The sequence below is a fragment of the Phacochoerus africanus genome, chromosome 9 (assembly GCF_016906955.1).
Source record: "Phacochoerus africanus isolate WHEZ1 chromosome 9, ROS_Pafr_v1, whole genome shotgun sequence".
Taxonomy (NCBI): Eukaryota; Metazoa; Chordata; class Mammalia; order Artiodactyla; family Suidae; genus Phacochoerus; species Phacochoerus africanus.
In genome coordinates this window covers 5384519-5404127 of record NC_062552.1, presented here as the reverse complement: position 1 = coordinate 5404127, position 19609 = coordinate 5384519, and the positions used below count along the sequence as shown (strand labels likewise).

General features: G+C 46.5%; 1 protein-coding gene across 1 annotated transcript in view; it reads left to right on the top strand.

Annotated features, from left to right (window-relative positions):
- BLOC1S5 (biogenesis of lysosomal organelles complex 1 subunit 5) overlaps positions 1-19609 on the top strand; it is a 40765-nt gene that overhangs the window by 13590 nt on the left and 7566 nt on the right. The window contains exons 3-4 of the mRNA XM_047794774.1: positions 3063-3192; positions 11605-11663. Of these exons, the coding sequence (XP_047650730.1) occupies positions 3063-3192; positions 11605-11663 (189 nt within the window). The remainder of the gene's footprint in view (positions 1-3062; positions 3193-11604; positions 11664-19609) is intronic.

Here is a 19609-nt window from a genome sequence, read left to right as displayed (position 1 = left end):
ATATCTGCATGTGTGTTTATATATAGGTATATGTGTACATACGTGGATGTATATCCTTATAGTTAAAACAATGGGAGGATAAAGTTTTAAAGTAATTACCTAAAGAGAGAGTGATAGGGAGCTCCCATCGTGGCTCAGTGGTTAACAAATCTGACCAGGATCCATGAGGTTGCAGGTTCGATCCCTGGCCTTGCTCAGTGGGTTAAGGATCCGGCGTTGCCGTGAGCTGTGGTGTAGGTTGCAGACGCGGCTCAGATCTCGCGTTGCTGTGGCTCTGGCGTAGGCTGGCATCTACAGCTCTGATTAGACCGCTAGCCTGGGAACCTCCATATGCTGAGGGAGCAGCCCTAGAAAAGGCAAAAAGCGAGAGAGAGAGAGAGAGAGAGAGAGAGAGAGAATACAAAGGATAGTGATAGAAGCAAGACTTTGTGAATATACATGCTTTTATAGATGAGATTTAGGGGCCATGTAAGTATTTTTACATAATTTAAAAAGGTGAAATTTCAAGGAGCAATCCCTAAAAATCAAGTAACATGTAGTAAAGCAAACCTAAGTTTCAGAATAGTGGAAATTGAGAGAAATTGTTTCAAAAAATTTTAAAACATCGTTTTTTTTTTGGTTTTGTTTTGTTTTTGTCTTTTTAGGGCCGAACCTGCAGCATAGGGGGATTCCCAGGCTAGGGGTTGAATTAGAGCTATAGCTGCCAGTCTGCACCACAGCCACAGCAATGTGGGGTGATCCAAACCACATCTTCAACCTACACCAAAGCCCACAGCAACCCCAGATCCTTCACCCACTGAGCAAGACCAAGGATCGAACCCAAGTCCTCATGGATACTAATCGGGTTCATTAACCACTGAACCAGGACTGGAACTCCAAGAACGTCTTTAAATATACCCTTAGGACTCATTCAGGAAAAACATATTGTGGGAAACTGTACAGAACAGGTGACTCACATTTTTTTCAATAAATTGTGTAGGGGAAAGAGGGAGGGGAAATCTCGATTATGTAAGATTTAAGAAACATATTAGCCAGTTGCAGTATATGAATCTTATTTAGATGTTGGCCTAAATGACTTGGGGGATAAAAAAGAAACACTGGGACATTTGCGGGAGTGTGCACACTCCCTCGATGCTTAGTTTTAGAGATTTATTGTTGACTCCAGGGCGTGTGTGTGAGAGAGAGAGGAGCAGGAGGTGGGGGGAGGTGTCTGGTCTTACTCTTTTTTTTTTTTTTTTTTAAGAAGAGTCTGTCTTTTAAAAGTAGATGTTGAAATATTCACAGTTGAGGTGATTTACTGTGAGATTTGCCTAAAAAGAATCCAGGCTGGCGAGCGGCGGATGTTTGCAGCGCTGTCGAGGGCACAGCCGGCCAGAGTTGAAGCCTGGTGATGAGTACATAGGGTTCATTATTTTATCCTCTCTCAACTTTTATATAAATTTTTATATAACTTTTTTATTACTGAAACATTAGAGTAAAAACCTGACCACAGCTGCTCCCTAAGGATGGTTCAAAACCAAAACCCCCAGTCACCAACATTATTTCTTTCCAATCAAGCTTATCACCCTTCTTTTTTAGAGGAAGCTTTTTGTCTTGAGTTATGTTAAGATTTACGGTGAAGTCACGGACACGGTGCAGAGCTCTTGGATGCCCCTCGTCCCCCTTCTCCCGGTGTTAATGTCTTACGTTACTGCAGTACGTTGGTAAAAACTAAGAAACCAGCATTAGTACATTCCTGCTAATGAAACACCAGACTTGACTTGGATTTCACCAGTTTTTCCATTACAGCCCTCTTTCTGTTCCGGGATCTAATCCAGGGCACCACACTGCGTTTAATTGTCATGTCTCTCTAGCCCTCTTTGGTCTGTGGCAATTTCTCAGTCTTTCCTTGTTTTTCAGAATCTTGTCAGTCTTGAGTCCTGGCCAGCATCCTGTAGAATGTCCCTCAGTCTGGGTTTGTCTGATGTTTTTCTTAAGATTAAACTCTAGTTGGGGGAGAGGATATCAGAGACATGAACTGCCCTTCTGTCACCTTCCGTCAGGAGGTGCGTGCTGCACCCATGACGTCACGGGTGATGTCACCTTCATTGACTCCACATGAGGTTCATCGTTTTCTCATTCCCCTCTCGGTTCTTTAGAAGCAAGTCCCTAAGTCTAGCCCACCCTCAAGAGAGAGGGTGGTTTCAGCTCAGCTTTCTGAAGGGGGAATGGGTTCCCCTTCCAAGACCACCCCCAAGTTCATGATTCACTAACAGGTCTCAGCATATGGTCCTACTGGTGGTGAAGTTTTATTATGGGCAAGGGACACAGAGCTAAGTCAGCAAAGGGAACAGGCGCATGGGGAGAAGGCTGCAGGAAACCCAGCAGAAACTTCCAAGGGTCCTCCCTCACCCTGTGAAGTCTCACCGGACTCGCTTCGGTCCCCGGAACAAGTCGTGACCTGTGAGCTGTTTCCCAGGCAAGCTCGTCTGAGCCTGGGAGTCGGGGGTATTCACTGGGGGCTGGACAGGTAGGCAGGCCTCTGCCTCGCATCTATCAAAATTCAGACTCCGGGCAGGAAAGAGGTGTCTTTTCATTTACGGGGAGTTTTATACCATGTGGGGTAGGTTTGCTGGTCAAGTCCCCAGATGCCAGCCTTGCAAGCAGGCCCTTCTGGTCTCAGGCCCAGTGTTAACTCTTTTCTGCAGAAGGAAGTGTCTATGTATTATTACTTTACCACACATTTTTATTTGAGGAAAGTGGAATCAGAGAATAAAATAGAAGCTATATGATGATAAGAGCAACAAAATGCAATGTCAAGTCAGATCATTTCAGAATGAATCATGTGGAATCTAGGTCTCTTGTTCTTTTAGTATTTCTCATGCCCATTTTAAGACAGGGGTATGAAGATATTAATAAGTTTTGAAGCATTTCATAATTTCAAAAAATGCTTCCATTAGAAGAAGGCTGTGTACGTTTCAGTGAGTAGTCACATAACAACCAAAACCTGGGTGGAAATCCCAGAAAGTAGTTATGAAGCCTTAAGACACAGTGTGTACTAGTTGTGTGCTTTCTTTTAACAGGAGAAACGTGGTCTTCGAGAAATGCGAGCGCTTGAAAACTTGAAGAACATGATCCATGAAACAAATGAACACACTCTCCCCACATGTACAGAAACCATGGAAGACAGCTTGAGCCACGTTCTCCAGAGATGTAAGCCCGCCGTTGTGGGTGTTGCTTTCAGATGCTCCGCCAGGGTGGGCTTCCGCCCGTGTTTGGAGGGAGGTGGAGAGAGATTTCTTAAGCAGGACCCGTGAGAGGCAAGTCACAGAGAAGGTGGTGAGCCCGTGCTTACCGTGTTGCCCCAGATGTTGAGAGCATTGATCTGCAAAGCACGGTGGATGTAAGAAAATCGAAACATGTTTTACCTTAAAAAAAACTTGGCTGTGAGAAAAAGTTCGATGACCGGGGATTAGAATGTGAAATGAATCTTCTTTTTCAAATGGGATACGAGTATTTCTAATGTTAAAATACAAACATTTATATAGGATTTTTTTAATCACTTTCTTCATTAAGCAAAATATATATTTTTTTAATTTCTTTTGCTTTTGCTTTTTAGGGCCACACCCGAGGCCTATGGAGGTTCCCAGGCCAGGGGTCGAATTGGAGCTACAGCTGCTGGCCTACACCACAGCCACAACAACGCCGGATCCTTAACCCACGGAGTGAGGCCAGGGATTGCACCTGCATCCTCACGGATGCTAGTTGGGTTCTTGAGTGCTGCTCCGTGACGGGAACCATGGGCCAAAGCTGTTTCTGGTGTTAAGCCTCATGTTGAAAGCATAGTCTCCACAATGAAATCGCTAAGTTTTACTGGTCACAGGGAGCCCATGCTGTCCTCCTAAAGGGAAGAATTAAAACACAGACAGTGTGAAGTCATTATGGACGTTTCAGCCTCTGAGGGGCACCTCCTTGTCAGCATGAGAAACCACGTGCTGCAGGCTTTGGAGGGGGTTTCGCTGCTACGAGCAGACACGGCTTCCTGAGCAGGCTCCAGCCTAAGTGCTTCCTTGTCGCTAGTGTCTTGAGCATCAGGGTGCAGTGGAGATAAGTATCTGCTTTTAGAGCCAACGTAGTTTTAAAAATTGGCCTGGACCCAGCTGTTGTTCCTAGGAGATTTCATGTTTAAAAACTTGACATTTGTTCGTGAGGTGCTGCTGGCTTGCTTATAAGGGGGTTTATCTACGGGAGACACAGCGACCTAAGCAATACTTTACCAGGTCAGTGATAGTTGAGTTTCGTTTTGTGTCTGTTAGCAGATCTGCCACGTTTCTCTCGTCTCTGCATGTTTGAGAGCTGAGCTGGGAGTGTGGTCGGCTGAACGACTCGGAACTGGGTGGTGGGTCTTAAGCTCTTGGTCTAATAATAAGCAACTGTGGAGCAGTGGGGGGGGCGGGGGAGGGCGCGTCTCAGAGTGTTCAAACAGAGACTGTTAGAGCCTCCTAGCAGAGTGTCTTTGTCTTTGGTGAGCAGAAGCTTTGGAACCAAAACTCACCTGTAGTCCCTAAGAAACCGTTAAAAAATGGGAGCTCTAAGAGTATATGTAACAGTAACCCATAAAGTAACATCAGCACACAGGCTTTAGGAGTTCCCGTTGTGGCTCGGTGGGCTAAGAGCCCAGCCGGTGTCCGTGAGGATGCGGGTTCCATCCCTGGCCCCACCTAGTGGGTTAAGGATCCAGCATTGCCATGAGCTGTGGTGTAGGTCACAGATTCAGGTTGGACCCGGCATGGCTGTGGCTGTGGTGTAGGCCGGCAGCTGCAGCTCAGATCCGACCCCTAGCCTGGGAACCTCCCTATACTCCAGGTGTGGCCCTAAAAAGACGAAAAAAACATGTGGGCTTTACATTTTTCTCATACTGAAGACACTGGCGAGTGTTCGGGATCTACTTATTATGCGTTTCATAAGCTTGTAGACTTGCCCACGTTTGTCGTCTAGAAATCTTGCTTAGCATTGAGGACCTGTCCTTGATTTTAGGGGGTAAGAGGGACAGAAAGCCTCTAGGTTATTCCTCACTCAAAGTAACTAACAAAGCCACAGTAGAAGAATTTTCTCTCCCTTCCTGCCTTCCTCTCTCTTTTTAAGAGCAGTGACTTTATCTTTTTTTAATATTTAAACAAAAGGACATATGCTAAGTAAAAGAAAACAGAAGTAAGGAAATAAGAAAGAAGAAGAAGAAAGCGGTAAATCACCTGAGCTGCCTAAAGATAGCCGTTGTGGCTTAACTTTGGGGACTGTCACTCCAGACCTGTCTGTGTGTATTCACACAGAGGGATGCATGGAGGAGTGGAAGCGGAATGAATGGATGGGAGGGTTGGAGGCGCAGGGAGAGCTTTGGTAAGAATGAGGTCAGACAGGCTTTTAGTTAAGGTATCAATTTTAAATTTTATTCGAGTGTACTAGAATAAAAATCGCAAGTAAAACACAGGAAATACTTTAAAATAAATGTTCCTTTTTATAAAAGGTAGTAGTTACTAAAAGATCATTCAAAGCAAGGTAGTTATTTGAAAAGTGCAGACGTTACAGTTGTGTCGTTGTTCCTGCAGTAATTAATGTGACGAGGGATGGGGGTTCAGGACAGCAGACCTTCCCGCTCGCCCCCCCTCCCCAGCCTCCTGTTCGTGGATCGGAACTTTGTTTACGGATGAGGGATTATGGTGTTTGTTTTCCATTCTGCAGTAATGATGTCGCCAGTTACTTATGTAGTCTTAGACTGTTCAGTTTCTCTCTGTTTTTAATTTATTTTTAGATTTGCAACGATGTGGTTGTAATTCTGCTTCTTTCCTTAGCTCTGCAGTCTCACTTTTCAGGCTCTATGCTTGATCTCTTTTTAAAAAGTCATACTGTCATCTTGTATTTCAAAGGACCTATGAAGCATTCTTCAGTTATCTTTCAGAATGGATGCTTTCTGTCTGTTTTCTCTCTCTCGCATATTATATTTCTTTCTCCCCAGCCCACTCTCTCTACAAATGAAAGCGTATTAGAGTTACAAGAATGACTGCAACTTGGAGTTCCTGTCATGGCGCAGTGGAAACGAATCCGACTAGGAACCATGAGGTTGCGGGTTTGATCCCCGGCCTCACTCAGTGGGTTAAGGATCCGGCGTTGCCGTGAGCTGTGGTGTAGGTGGCAGACATGGCTTGGATCCGGCGTGGCTGTGGCTGTGGTGTAGGCTGGCAGCTGCAGCTCCAATTCAACCCCTACCCTGGGAACCTCCGAATGCCATGGTGCGGCCCTAAAAAGACAAAAAAAAAAAGAATGATGTCAACCTGTTTTCTTTTTCTCATTGTTGGGGAGATGGAGCAGTTAAGGTAGGTGAGGAGTCTCAGTTCTTTATAGAATTTGTGTTCTGTTCTTAAACACCACTTTTCAAAGCGTAAATGTAGTTATATAATTCTTCGTTGTTCAGTAAATGGATTTTTTTCTTTGCTCCCCCCCCCACCCCACCTTTTAAGGCTACACCTGTGGCATATGGAAATTCCCAGGCTGGGGTCACATTGAAGCTACAGCTGGGGCCTATGCCACAGCCACGGCAATGCTGGACCCCAGCCGTGTGTGCAACCTACACCACATCTCATGGCAAAGCTGATCCCTAACCCTCTGAGCAAGGCCAGGGACCGAACCCACATCCTCACACATGGAATCCTTATCCCACTGAGCCACAATGGAAACTCTTTTTTTTTTTTGCCTTTTTAAAAAGCTTCTTATTTATTTTATAAGATATTTTGGAGATTAAGTTTGTTTGATTTTGCTTCACTCTGCCTCTGTACTCGAAATCTTTTAAGAACTCATTTTTCAAAGTACTAACTTTTTTTTTTTGTCTTTTTGCCTTTTCTAGGGCTGCTCCTGCGGCATATGGAGGTTCCCAGGCTAGGGGTCGAATCGGAGCCATAGCCACCAGCCTACACCAGAGCCACAGCAACGTCGGATCCAAGCCGCCTCTGCAACCTACACCACAGCTCACAGCAGCGCCAGATCCTTAACCCACTGAGCAAGGCCAGGGACTGAACCCTCAACCTCATGGTTCCTAGTCGGATTCGTTAACCACTGCGCCACGACGGGAACTCCTTAAAGTACTAACTTTAACAGCACTTTACTAATCAGAATTTTTGCCTGTAATTTCTTCATTAACTATCTTAACCGTGTGAATATTTATCATCCTCTCCCCACTGTATTTACAGTTGAGGAAACAGAAATGTGTAGTGTTTTTCAGCATCCATGGTTCTTCTCCATAGCAACTGGAGGAACCATCGTGCAGACTTAGTTTTCCTGCCTCCAGAGCTCAGGCCTCTTCAAATTCAGGATGATGCTTCTGTGTGTCTTTCAAAAGGTCCTAAGGGGAGTTCCCGTCGTGGCGCAGTGGTTAACGAATCCGACTAGGAACCATGAGGTTGCGGGTTCGGTCCCTGCCCTTGCTCAGTGGGTTAACGATCCGGCGTTGCCGTGAGCAGTGGTGTAGGTTGCAGACGCGCCTCGGATCCCGCGTTGCTGTGGCTCTGGCGTAGGCCGGTGGCTACAGCTCCGATTCAAAAAACCCTAGCCTGGGAACCTCCATATGCCGCGGGAGCGGCCCAAGAAATAGCAACAACAACAATAACAAAAAAGACAAAAGGCAAAAAAAAAAGGTCCTAAGGAAAGTCCGTCCCCCTTGCTTCCAGGACTCACTTTCTGCCGGCTTTTCTCCCACAACGCAGGCTTCTCCTTCTCAGTGTACTTGGTTAGTTTCTGCTTCTCTCTTGGACTTGTGACATTGGGGGCCCCAAGGCTGGGTTCTGGGACGTCTTTTCCATCTGTACACACTTGCCTGGTGATTTCATATGGCATCACAGCTTTAAATAATTCTTCTTGGTGGCAATCAGTCATTCTATATTTACGTCTTCACCCTGGACCACTCCTGGAATTCCAGACTTTTATATCCAGCTGTCTAGTCCACCTGGGTGTCTTGTAAGCATGTCAGCAGTGTAACTTGTCGAGAATTGAGCTGGAATGTCTCCCTCAGTTCCGATGTTATCTCCTTTCATCCCATTGCAGTAATGGCAGCGCCATCCCCCCCCCCCCCACTGCTCTGGCTGAAAAAGCGGAACTCCCGTCCCCCCCGCCCCCGCCCGGCCGCCTTGCTGTCTCCGAAGTGCTCCCTGCCCACCTCTCTGTCCACCTCCCTCCTTCCCTCTTTGCCTTCCCTCTTCTCTCCTCCTCCCTCTTTTCCTCCTGATCTTGCCCTCCTTCCTCCCCCTTTTCATTCTCTCCCTCCCTCCTGTGTATCCTTTTAGCAGATCCTTTTGGCTCAACGTTGAGAATGTCACCGGAGTCGGATGACCCTGGTTTAAGCCGCGGTCGTCTCTCCCTTGGATTGCTCTCCTCGTCGCCCCGTGGCTCCCCTCTGCGTCTCTCTTTACTCCCTGTTCTCTGCTTAGAGATCCGAATGGTCCCTTTAAAATCCAGCTTGGCTCTTGTCCTTACCGCATCGGAAGCGCCTCATCTTGCTTAGGGTACAAGCCCGAACCCTCCCAGTGGCCGGAATGTTCTGCACGATGGCCACCCCCCCCCCCCCCCCCCCCGCCCCCGCTGTCGTTTCCGACCTTTCCTCTTCCCTCCCTTCCTTCTGGCGACCCTGGCCCTGCTCCTTCCTCGAGGGCCCCGCCCGCTTCTGCCCCTTCTCCCTCCGGCCTCCCCGCCTCGCTCTGTGCTCCTCCTCCGAGCGTCCATCACCCCCCCCGACTCGCCGACCGTTTCCACCCAGGGGCGCTGTCTCCCCACGAGCAGGGGCGCTGTTCTCTGCAGCATCTCGGCCCCCGGAGCAGAGCCTGGCGCTTCGGAGCCGCGACGTCGGCGCTTGTGGGTCGAGGTGGGTGCGTGAGAGGCCGCCTCACCTGTGCCCGTGGCGCACCTGACCGCCTGCCTCAGGGGTGTGAGGTCCCCCCCGCCGGCAGACGGAGTGACTTGCTTTCCTTTTGACGCGAGGACCTAGGGACGCTGAGTTACCGTGCGCGGTGCTCCGCGCCTCCAGACCCTTTGCGTTAAGTCTTCCGCGTGCGCGTCTCGCCGGGACGGGCAGGGGCTGCGGCCAGTGGGCTTGGAGGCGCCGCCTCCGAAGCGGGGCCCGGGGCCTGGTCAGGCGGGTCTCTGAGATTCTGCAGAAGCAGATTGCACGCCGTTCAGAAAGGAAACTTTTTTTCAATCATGGGGCTGAAGAAAGAAAAAGTGCATCATTCCAGAGACTGCAGTTTCTACAAGTGCATGTGCCAAGTCGGAAGATTGTCCTGCGGAGCAAGAGCGGGCCTTTGTCAGATCTCACTGAATTGTTAAAGGCCCCCCCACTCCAAGCGACAAACTAAATGCCACAGTCTCGTAAGTCTTCTTTTAGATTAAGCCTAGAATGATCTTAAAATGCTGAGGTACCCAGAGACCACAAAGTGGCTTTTTCTTAAAGTTCTGTTCAGAGCCAGGAAAAAAAAAAGAGACAAGAAAAACAGGACATGATGGAACTACTGCTCGGGAGAGATGATGTAATATTAACATGCCACAGAAAGAAGGCAGATCTAATCAGCTCCCTTTCTGTTTTGTTTTCGGCTTCTCTGTTAGAACAAACAATGATTGGGAACTGAATTTTTAGTACTGAAGTATTATCTTTGCTATGACTAAAATGAATGGTTACTGCTCAAAACACGACTTTTTAAAAACTCTGCATCCTCCTCTTTGCCATATTCCAATAGGGAGGGACCGAGCATTTTTCTGAAAGGGAAATCACAGCCCCTGCCCTGTCTGGACTGGGGGGCCGGGCGGGGTTGGATAGAAAGGCACGATTGTGGAACCCTTAGTAAACCTCAGTTTAAACCAGTGCGTGGTTAAGTGGGAGAACATACGCATACCTCAAGAAAGAATTTCAAATAAGAGAAAATCCTTATGTGGAAGGGCTCTATAAAGGCACTAGACCTGGAGCCGGGGTTTGAAGCACGTGAAGACTTTGATTAGAAGAAAGGAGTGAGTAAGGGGAGGATGGGGCGGAGCGCCGAGCCCTGGTAGCAGTGACACCTCTTGGCCGCTTCCCGTGTGGGAAACACCGCTCTAAGGGGCTTTTCTTATTCAACTTTGTCAGCGTAGTACCTACCGCGTCATCTCATCTCTTCTTCTGTCAGTCTGAGGCCTCTTGGTGGCGGTTAGGTTCATTTTATAAATGAGGTACCAAGATGCTGCGGGGCTAGGAGCAGCCACGGTGGTACCTGGCACGTGGCAGCTGCTCAATAAACACACGACACGTGGCTGAATGAACGAGCGAGCAGACGTGTCCAAGATCAGTGACACGAGTAATACGAGCTCAGCTCCACGCTTGACTGACTGGCTCTTGCCTGCGACCAACCTGCGAAGTAAGTGAAAGACCCCTGTGTTCAAAACTCAGTCCAGTAGATGAAGAGGTTTGAACCCCTGATGGATTGAAACCAACTTTATTGCTGAAATCATGAGAGTAGAGTGTTGAAAAGCCAAGTCCTCAGGGCCCGAGATCAAATTTTAAGGCCTGATTTCTGTACCTGTAGTCATATTACCTCAAGTATCATTTCACTTCTTTATGCTGCAGTTTTGTTTTGTTTTGTTTTTTGCTTTTTAAGGCTGAACATATGGCATATGGAGGTTCCTAGGCTAGGGGTTGAATTGGAGCTGTAGCTGCCAGCCACAGCCACAGCCACAGCAACTCAGGTTCCGAGCTGTGTCTGCGACCTACACCACAGCTCACAGCAATGCTAGATCCTTAACCCACTGAGCAAGGCCAGGGATCAAATCCACATCCTCATGGATGCTAGTTGGCTTTGTTATCTCTGAGCCACAGTGGGAACTCCCTATGGCGCAGTTTTTAACAGATGCCAAAAATCTGTAAAATGGGATAGTGATTCTCACCTAGTAGGAAAGTGGGATTAAGAGGGTAATACCTGGAAAGTACTTAGCACATAATCCTACAGTGATTACCAACAGTTTTAACTCACTACAAAGGGAAATGACTCAGTGAAAGGTCCAGAGACGTCTGAACTGGCAGTGGCAGCCAGGATGAGTTGGAAGACGAGAGAAGGGGTGTGAGGAAGCATAGAAAGTCGTTGAGGCATACTAGATGCCAGGTACTGCCTGCGGGAGAGCAGAGGTGCCAGCAAGAAGAGGGGGAGGGGAGGGAGTGGGTGAGTCACGGAGATAGGAAGGCTTCCTCGGCAGATGGAAGGGACATCTGTCAGGTGTTTCATACCTTTTTAGAGAATTCTAGGGTCCCCAACGACGACAGCTTGCCTTTGGAAGTCCTGCCAGATGCCCTTGCCTTGCAGCTCAAGGCTCACGAATGGTAAAACAGCCTGACTATACTGGCCGGCCTGTTTTTTCCCTTTTAGCGCCCCCCCCCCCGCCCCCGCTCCATGACCAGCAATTGTAACTTATTAAAAACTGAGTTTTTAACTAATTTAAAAAAAGTCTTTTTTTGTGTGGTTTCTTGAGAACTAAAACTATCCGAGTGTGTTTTTTTTTAATCCAGGTACGTCTCCCCTTAAACAAGGGCTGCTGATTGAAAACCCACTGTCTGTTTTATTTCAGTGCAAGCAGCTACTGCCTCGGTCTGTAGACTCCAACAGAGGGAACAGGAGCGGAAAAAGGTAAAAGAGGGTCATTCGGATAATGGGGCCTGCAACTCCAGGGCTTTTGTTTTCGCCGTATTTTTAGCAGTTGGTTTCGATAAAAAATTCTCTGGATTTGTTTTCTTTTGTGCAGTGATTTTAAAAGGTTAAAAGATGGCTGATTTGTTGATGCTGTGTTGTGGAGGTGTGGTCCCATAATTGCACCGTCTATGGTTTTATAATGCAAATTTCAGACCTCTCTTTTTTTGCTTTTCAACATTTCCATCTTTTCCCTGAAAGTGGTATTTGTCTCTTGGAGGAAAGAGAATAGGACTTTGACATGGAACAAAAAATACCCACCAGATTCCGACTGGAAATATAAATCTTTGAGCCTAAAGCCTAGTGTATATTTGTTTGGTTTTTTTTTGTTTTGTTTTGTTTTGCTTTATCTAGGGCCGCTCCACAGCATGTGGAGGTTCCCAGGCTAGAGGTCGAATCGGAGCTGTAGCCACCGGCCTACACCACAGCCACAGCAACGTAGGATCCGAGCCATGTCTGCAACCTACACCACAGCTCAGGGCAACGCCGGATCCTTTAACCCACTGAGCAAGGCCAGGGATCAAACCTGCAACCTCATGGTTCCTAGTCAGATTCGTTAACCACTGTGCCACGAAGGGAACTCCATCCTAGTGTATATTGTGTATATTTCTTCTAGAAAAGAAAGCATTCCTGCCTGCAGATGAGTTCTTTAATGAATAGTCCTAAGAGTGCCAATCACTTGCTGGGTAGTGCTTTGCTTATTTGAATTCTATCTTAACTAAATTCATACGTGGAAGAAAAAAATAGCACAAGAATTTAAATTCCGGCGATAATTTGATGTTTTAACTATGGTTCCCATAAGTACTTTTATGACTTATTTATTGCTCTAAACTACTAAAGATACACTTATTAAGAAATGTTAAAAATACTAAGTCACTCTGAAAAGAATGCCTTTTTGTGTGCGTGTGTATCAACAAGTGTTACTGTCTCCATTTCTCTGGGATGCTGGTTAATCCACAATAATGGTCAGATCTGACACTAAAAAAAAAAAAAAAATTAACCATGCCAGAGTTTAAATCTCTACACCCTCTGCTCAATTCTCAATGTAGATATAAAGCTTAGAAATTCAGGAGTTCCCGTCGTGGCGCAGTGGTTAACGAATCCGACTAGGAACCATGAGGTTGCGGGTTCGGTCCCTGCCCTTGCTCAGTGGGTTAACGATCCGGCGTTGCCCTGAGCTGTGGTGTAGGTTGCAGACGCAGCTCGGATCCCGCGTTGCTGTGGCTCTGACGTAGGCTGGTGGCTACAGCTCCGATTGGACCCCTAGCCTGGGAACCTCCATATGCCGCGGGAGCGGCCCAAGAAATGGCAAAAAAAGACCAAAAAAAATAATAGTAAAGTTTAGAAATTCAACAGTTTGATGAATCAGGCCTTCCACAGGACCTGACAGTCAGGCCGGGTGGGAAGGCTGCCTGAGAGGAGTGGGATCCCGGCGGGCCAGGTCAGACAGCAGGGCTGCTGCTGAGCCCTGGGTGAGATCGCAGGACGTTGGGGTGTCGGGGTACAGGGCATGCACAGGGTCTGGAGAGCGGCCTGAAGGCACAGGGGGGCCTCGGTGTGCCACGCGCAGCTGGGCAGCTGATATTTTGTTAGTCCTCTACTTCGCAAGGTGCCACTAGGGGTGAAAGATTTTAGTTTGTCAAGTTTAAGGCAGTTAGTACACACAGAAGCTGAAAGTCTAGGAGGCCCAAACCGCTAATGATAATATAACGTAGGACAGAGTAAGAGCAGTGATTAAATTACAAGAGCTTTGCATGCTCTTGGCAAAAAGTGTAATTTACTAGGACGATAGTGGCATTGAAGCCCAGCCTTGATCAGTGAGAAGGAATCCAGTCCATAGATGATGGAAAGAGCTTGTGGGGTGAGGGACATAGTGGAAGCAAAGGCAGAAGATGGGAGAAGCCCGGGGTCTCAGGGAGCTGGCATGTGCACCGTCTCCACGGAGATTTCCAGAGAGGAGTGGAGAGCATCATCGTGCTAAGCGGAATAATCCGTCGCTGAAGCACCAGGACCATTTCTGTGGTTGAGAATCATCAAATACTGGCAGTGCTGGTAGTTACTGGCTGTAACACAGGCTCTTGGCTTTCAAAATAAAAATGCAAAGGGGATGTTTTTTACAAGAATATGCACTCACATAAAAGACATTCTAAGACATTCTCAGAGTGGTTATGATTCTGATAAAATGGCAATTCTTGTCATTCTTGAGCAGAACTAACCTGAAATTAAATTATAATTGGGTTAGCGCCTCTAGTCACTTTGAACTTTTTTCACATTTGGTGTATTAACTATATATAAGTAGGAAAATGACTAGATTATGTAAAAAACATACCTGGTATCTTCTCTTTCTGGTGCTTCCCCTTATTAGCTAGCTCTGTGCCCTTGGGCAGATGCTTCAGCTTCCAGGTAAATATTGGTTCTACTTACCTGATATATTATGTTACATAATTTATGCAAAATAGCTTTCCCATTCGGATGTCAGCTGGCATTTGTGCCCTGCCAGCCCGATTGTTTGTTTAAGATGCAGGCAGCCCGTCTATGGATAAGAGCCCTACTGTGGTCAGTTCCAATCGGGGAAAGACGATTTTCTATGTTAAAATAGACTGTCCCTTGGCTTAAGAAAAATAGCCTTAAGAAATAATAAAACCCTTAGGATATTTTGGTCTTAAATGTATCTCTTACAGGTATTATCTCAGAGAATGTTACTAAAGTATTTTTTATGGAATGTATATTAAAAATCAGTCTTTTAGACTATATTGAAATGTCATCCTTGTTTCTCTTGCTAGTGCTTTTGTAGTTAGCAGAATCCTTAAGGTAATTTGTGTTTGTGTTTTACTGCCATATCTGGTCTTGCTAAAACTGTGTGGCAGATGTTTTGGACTACATATACATATAAGACAGAGGGGTAAAGTTTAATTTCTCATCTAGCAAAAACGCGCAAAGCAAAATTGACCTCTAGCTGCATTTTACAACGTAGTGTTACTTGTTGCCTTGGTTATACTGTGGGCCACATTTTGTGTATTTGAATGGCTCTCAGAACAAAGAAAGATGGGAGTAGTAATGCAATAACATAGACTGTTGCCATTAATCATTAATTCTTTTATGTCAAGACAATTTGTGGAATTCTGTGGGAAGTAAGTTATGATAAACGTCATTCATCCCCATCGCATTTCCCACAATTGATATCTGAAAGTACATTCAGAAGAACAATAAACGCACATTCCCCAGTTATTTGCCATACATTTTCAAAAACTACCGACTGAGGAGTTCCCCGGTGGCCTGGTGGTTAGGGATTTGGCATTGTCCCTGCAGTGGTGCAGGTTTGATCCCTGGCCCAGGAACTTGCGTGTGCGGCAAGCAATGAGATTTCTTCCTGATAGAGTCTGAAGATGCAGGATAATGGATCAGTACAATCGGCCCTCTGTTTCTACAGGTTCCACATCTGTGGATTCAACCAAAATATTTAAAATGTATATTTTTAAATTCCAGAAAGTTCCAGAATGCAAAACTTGAATTCGCTATATGCTGGTAACTATTTTCACAGCATTTAAATTGTATTTACATAGCATTTACATCGTGTTAGGTGTTAGAAGTAATCTGGAGATGAGCACCTGGGAGGATGTCCAGGTTATGTGCAAATCCTGCATCGTTTTTATAAGAGACTCGAGCATCCGTGGATTTGGGTATCCACGGGGGTCCTGCAACCAAAACCCCACGGATCCCAAGCAATGATGGTACATAATGTTCCATTTAAAATCATTCCTGAGAGTTGTTATTCTGACACTTCTTGTCGAAATAAATACTTTTCCACGTACCCGTAGAAGGCATGTGTACAATTGCTGGCACATGTACTGCTGACAGATGTTCTGGAAGACCGTTTTGACTTGAGTTGGCTTCTTCAGCATTGCCCTTAGGTTAGGGCTGTTAACTCGGGTGTACAGTGTTGTTCATATTCCTGCTTTCAGGTCTTTTGGTTGCGTACCCGCAAGTAGATCACACGGTAATTCTGTTTTTACTTTTGTGAGGAGCCGTCACACTGTTTTCACCACTGGTTGCCTCTTACCGTGTTTTCACCAGCAGTGTTTCTCCACACTCACCACTACTTTTATTTTCTGTGTCTTTGGTAGTAGCCGTGGTAATAGGTATAAATGATATCTTGTTGTGGTTTCATTTGCATTTCCTTAATGATTCGTGAGGTCAAGCATCTTTGAATGTGCTTTTTTGCCAGTGGTGTATCTTCTTTGGAGAAATGTCCACTTAAGCCCTTTGCCCAGTTTTTAATCAGGTGGTTTGGTTTTGGTCTTTGCTGGGTTGTAGGAGTTCTTCATAGGTTCTGGATATTAATCCCTTGTCAGATAATGGTTCGAACATAGTTCCTCCCACTGTGTGGCTTGCCTTTTCAGTCTGTTGATAGTGTCCTTTGATGCACAAAAGTTTTTAAATTGATGAAGTCCACTTTATCTGTTTTTACTATCCTCTCTGTGCTTTTGGTGTCTGTCCAAGAAGTCCCTGCCAAATCTACTGTCATGAAGCTTTCCCGCTGAGTTTTCTTCTAAGAATTTAATAGTTTTAGGTGTCGCATTAATTTTTTTATATGATGTGAGGTAAGGGTCCTGTTTCCTTTTTTCTTTTTTGCCTGTGGATATCCAGTTTTCTCAGCTCCATTTGTTGAAAAGATTATTCTTTCTCAATTAAATGGTCTTGGCACCCTTGTCAGAAATCATTGGGCCGTGTATGTGAGGGTTTATTTCTGGACTCTCTGTTTTGGTTCGTTGGCCCGTATGTCTGTCTTTATGCCTGTACCACACTGCATTGATTACCATAGCTCTGTGGGAAATTTCGAAATCAGGAAATACGGGTTTTTTTCAAAGTAAGTTTTATTTTTATTCAGATCTAGTGAGGCCAACAGACCAGGGGATGATGGCCACAGAAAGACAGCTTGTCACTCACAGTTCCCAGGAGAAGGGGGAGCCATGCCACATGGGGAAGCACCAAAGTCGATCAGGAGGCAGAGTTGGGCGGGGGGACATGGACAGAAGCTTTTATTGTGATTTCCTTAGGAAGACAGGTGAGGCAGAGTAGGCAGGTTTAGGATTCGCTGGGTTGAATAGTTTCAGCAGGTCCTGGGTCACAGGGGCTGGCCCTAGTTGTTTGCTGCCTGGCCGTGGGTAATTAGGGCAGATGGTTACTGGCCCAGCATGTGAGAGCCCAGTAAAAAAGGTGGTTGGGGCGTGGGCTCTGGGGTGGTGGGCTTGCAGGTAAAGGGTATGCTCTCTGGGCGCCACTTAGCATCTCTACTAATAGGCCGGCCCTGGGAGGGACAGTCTCTCAGGGTCAGCGGGGCCCAGGTGTCCCAGCATCAGGAACACGTGGTTACTGTAGTGTGGGGCCTCCACCTTTGCTCTTTCTTTCGTCGGGGTTCCACTGACTTTGTAGATCACTTTGGGTGGTGTTGTCTTAAGAATGCTAAATTCTCTAGTCTGTGGACGTGGATGTCTTTCCATTGATTTGTGTCTACTTTCTTTCATCAGTGTTTGATAGTTTGGTATACAAGTCTTTTGCCACCTTGGTTAAACCTGTTCCTAAGTATTTTATTCCTTTCAGTGCTGTTGTTAATGGGAATGTTTGGATTGTCCGTTGTCAGTGTAAAGAAACACAGCTGATTTTTGAGCACTGATTTTGTATCCTGTGGCTTTGCTGAATTTATTAATTCTAACAGGTTTTTTGGTGGAATATGTGGTTTTCTACATATAAGATCATGTTTCTGTGAACACAGATGATTTTACTTCCTTTCAAATTTGGACGCCTTTTGTTGTCTAATTTCTGGCTAGGACTTAAAATATATGGAATAGAAGTGGCAAAAGTGGAGTCTTTGGAGTTCTGGTCATGGCTCAGCAGAAACAAATATGACTAGTGTCCTTGAGGATGCAGGCTTGATCCCTGGCCTCAGTCAGTGGATTAAGGATCCGGTATTGCCATGAGCTGTGGTGTAGGTCACAGATGCAGCTCAGATCTTTTTTTTTTGTCTTTTTGCCTTTTCCAGGGCCACTCCCACGGCATATGGAGGTTTCCAGGCTAGGGGTCTAATCAGAGTTGTAGCTGCCGGCCTACACCACAGCCACAGCAACGTGGGATCCAAGCCGCGTCTGTTACCTGCATCACAGCTCATGGCAACACCAGATCCTTAACCCACTGAGCAAGGCCAGGGATTGAACCCACAACCTCATGGTTCCTAGTCGGATTGATTAACCACTGAGCCACAGTGGGAACTCCTGCAGCTCAGATCTTGTGTCGCTGTGGCTGTGGGGTAGGCCAGCAGCTGTAGCTCCGATTAGACCCCCAGCCTGGGAACCTCCGTATGCTATAGGTACGGCCCTAAAAAGACAAAAGACAAAATAGTGAAGACGGTAATAGTAAAGATTTCCACCAGTCGTCTTCCACTTTGCTTATTTGTTCTCCTGTCTCCCGTATCCTGCTCCGGGTTCCTTCTTGTGAACTGGCTATTGTGTTGTTCATCTTTGCTCCTTCAAATCTTTTATGTCTTTGTTAAGCATTTCTTGTCATGTGTCTTTGGCTCCAGTTTTTTTTCTGAGATCTGGGATCGTCTTTGCTATCATTACTCTAAAGTCTTTTTCATGGAGGTTGCTAATCTCCAGTTCATTTAGCTGTTTTTCTGGGGTTTTTTCTTTATTCCATCATCTGGCTCCTATTTCTCTGCCTCTTCGTTTTGTTTAGCTTTTTGTATGGTCTCGTTTTTGAGGGTACAGGGCTTTAGCTTCTCTTGCTTCTGGCCTCTTCCCTCTTCTGGGTGAAGTGGATGGGGGCTTGTGCCAGGCGTCCTGATGGGAGGGACTGGTACCTGCCCACTGGTAGGCGGGGCTGAGTCTTGTCCCTCTGGTAGGTGGGGCTTTGTCTTGGGTGTAATTAGAGGTGGCTGTGTATCTGGAGGACTTTGGGTAGCGTGTTTGCCGGTGAGTGGAGCTGTGTTCCCACCTTGTTTGTTGTTTGGCCTGGGGCCTCTCAGCCCTGATGGTTGGGGTCAGATTTTTCCAAAACGGCCATCTCTAGGGACGTTCACACCAGTGATAACTCCTTTGGACCTCCGCCTCCGGTGTCCTGCCCCCCAGTGAGCCACAGCCGTCCCTGCTTTCCCAGGAGATGCTCCAAGATGGGCAGGTAGGCCTGACCCAGATCCTTATGGAGTCCCCGCTTTGCCCTGGGACCCAGTGCACATGAAACCCTGCAGACGCCCTCCAGGAATGGAGTCTCTGTTTCCCTCGGTCCTGGGGCGCTCCTGTGCACAAGCCCCGCTGGCCTTCAGCACCAAATGCTCCAGGGGCTCCTCCTCCCAATGCCAGACCCCCAGCCTGGGGGACCTGACGTGGGGTTTGGAACTCTCACTCCTGTCGGAGAGCCTCTGCCATAGTTATTTTCCAGTTGGTGGGTCGCCCATCAGCAGGCAAGGGATTGCTTATATCACGAAAATGCCTGTCCTACCATCTCGGTGGGGCTGCGTCTTTGTCTTTGGGTATAGGGTATCTTTTTTGGTAGCTTCCAGTCTGTTTTGTTGATGGTTGTTCAGCAGTTCGTTGTAACTTTGTTTTCGTGAGAGGAGGTGAGCTCAAGTCGTTCTACTCACCATCTTGTCTCTGACTCCCTGTCATTTTTTAAAATGCAAGAATATTTAGTAACCCAAGGGTTAGGAATGTGACATGATTCTGAACTGTCAGGGATTTACTCTGGAAATCAGTCTGTGTGTAGCTGATGCACTTTGTCCAGGACTGGCTCTATTACTGGAAGTCCTTTAAATTAACTTCAGCGTGGAATACAAAGTTTCCTAAAGGATAAACAATGAAAATGTGCAAATCGGATGCATGTTTTACCAAACT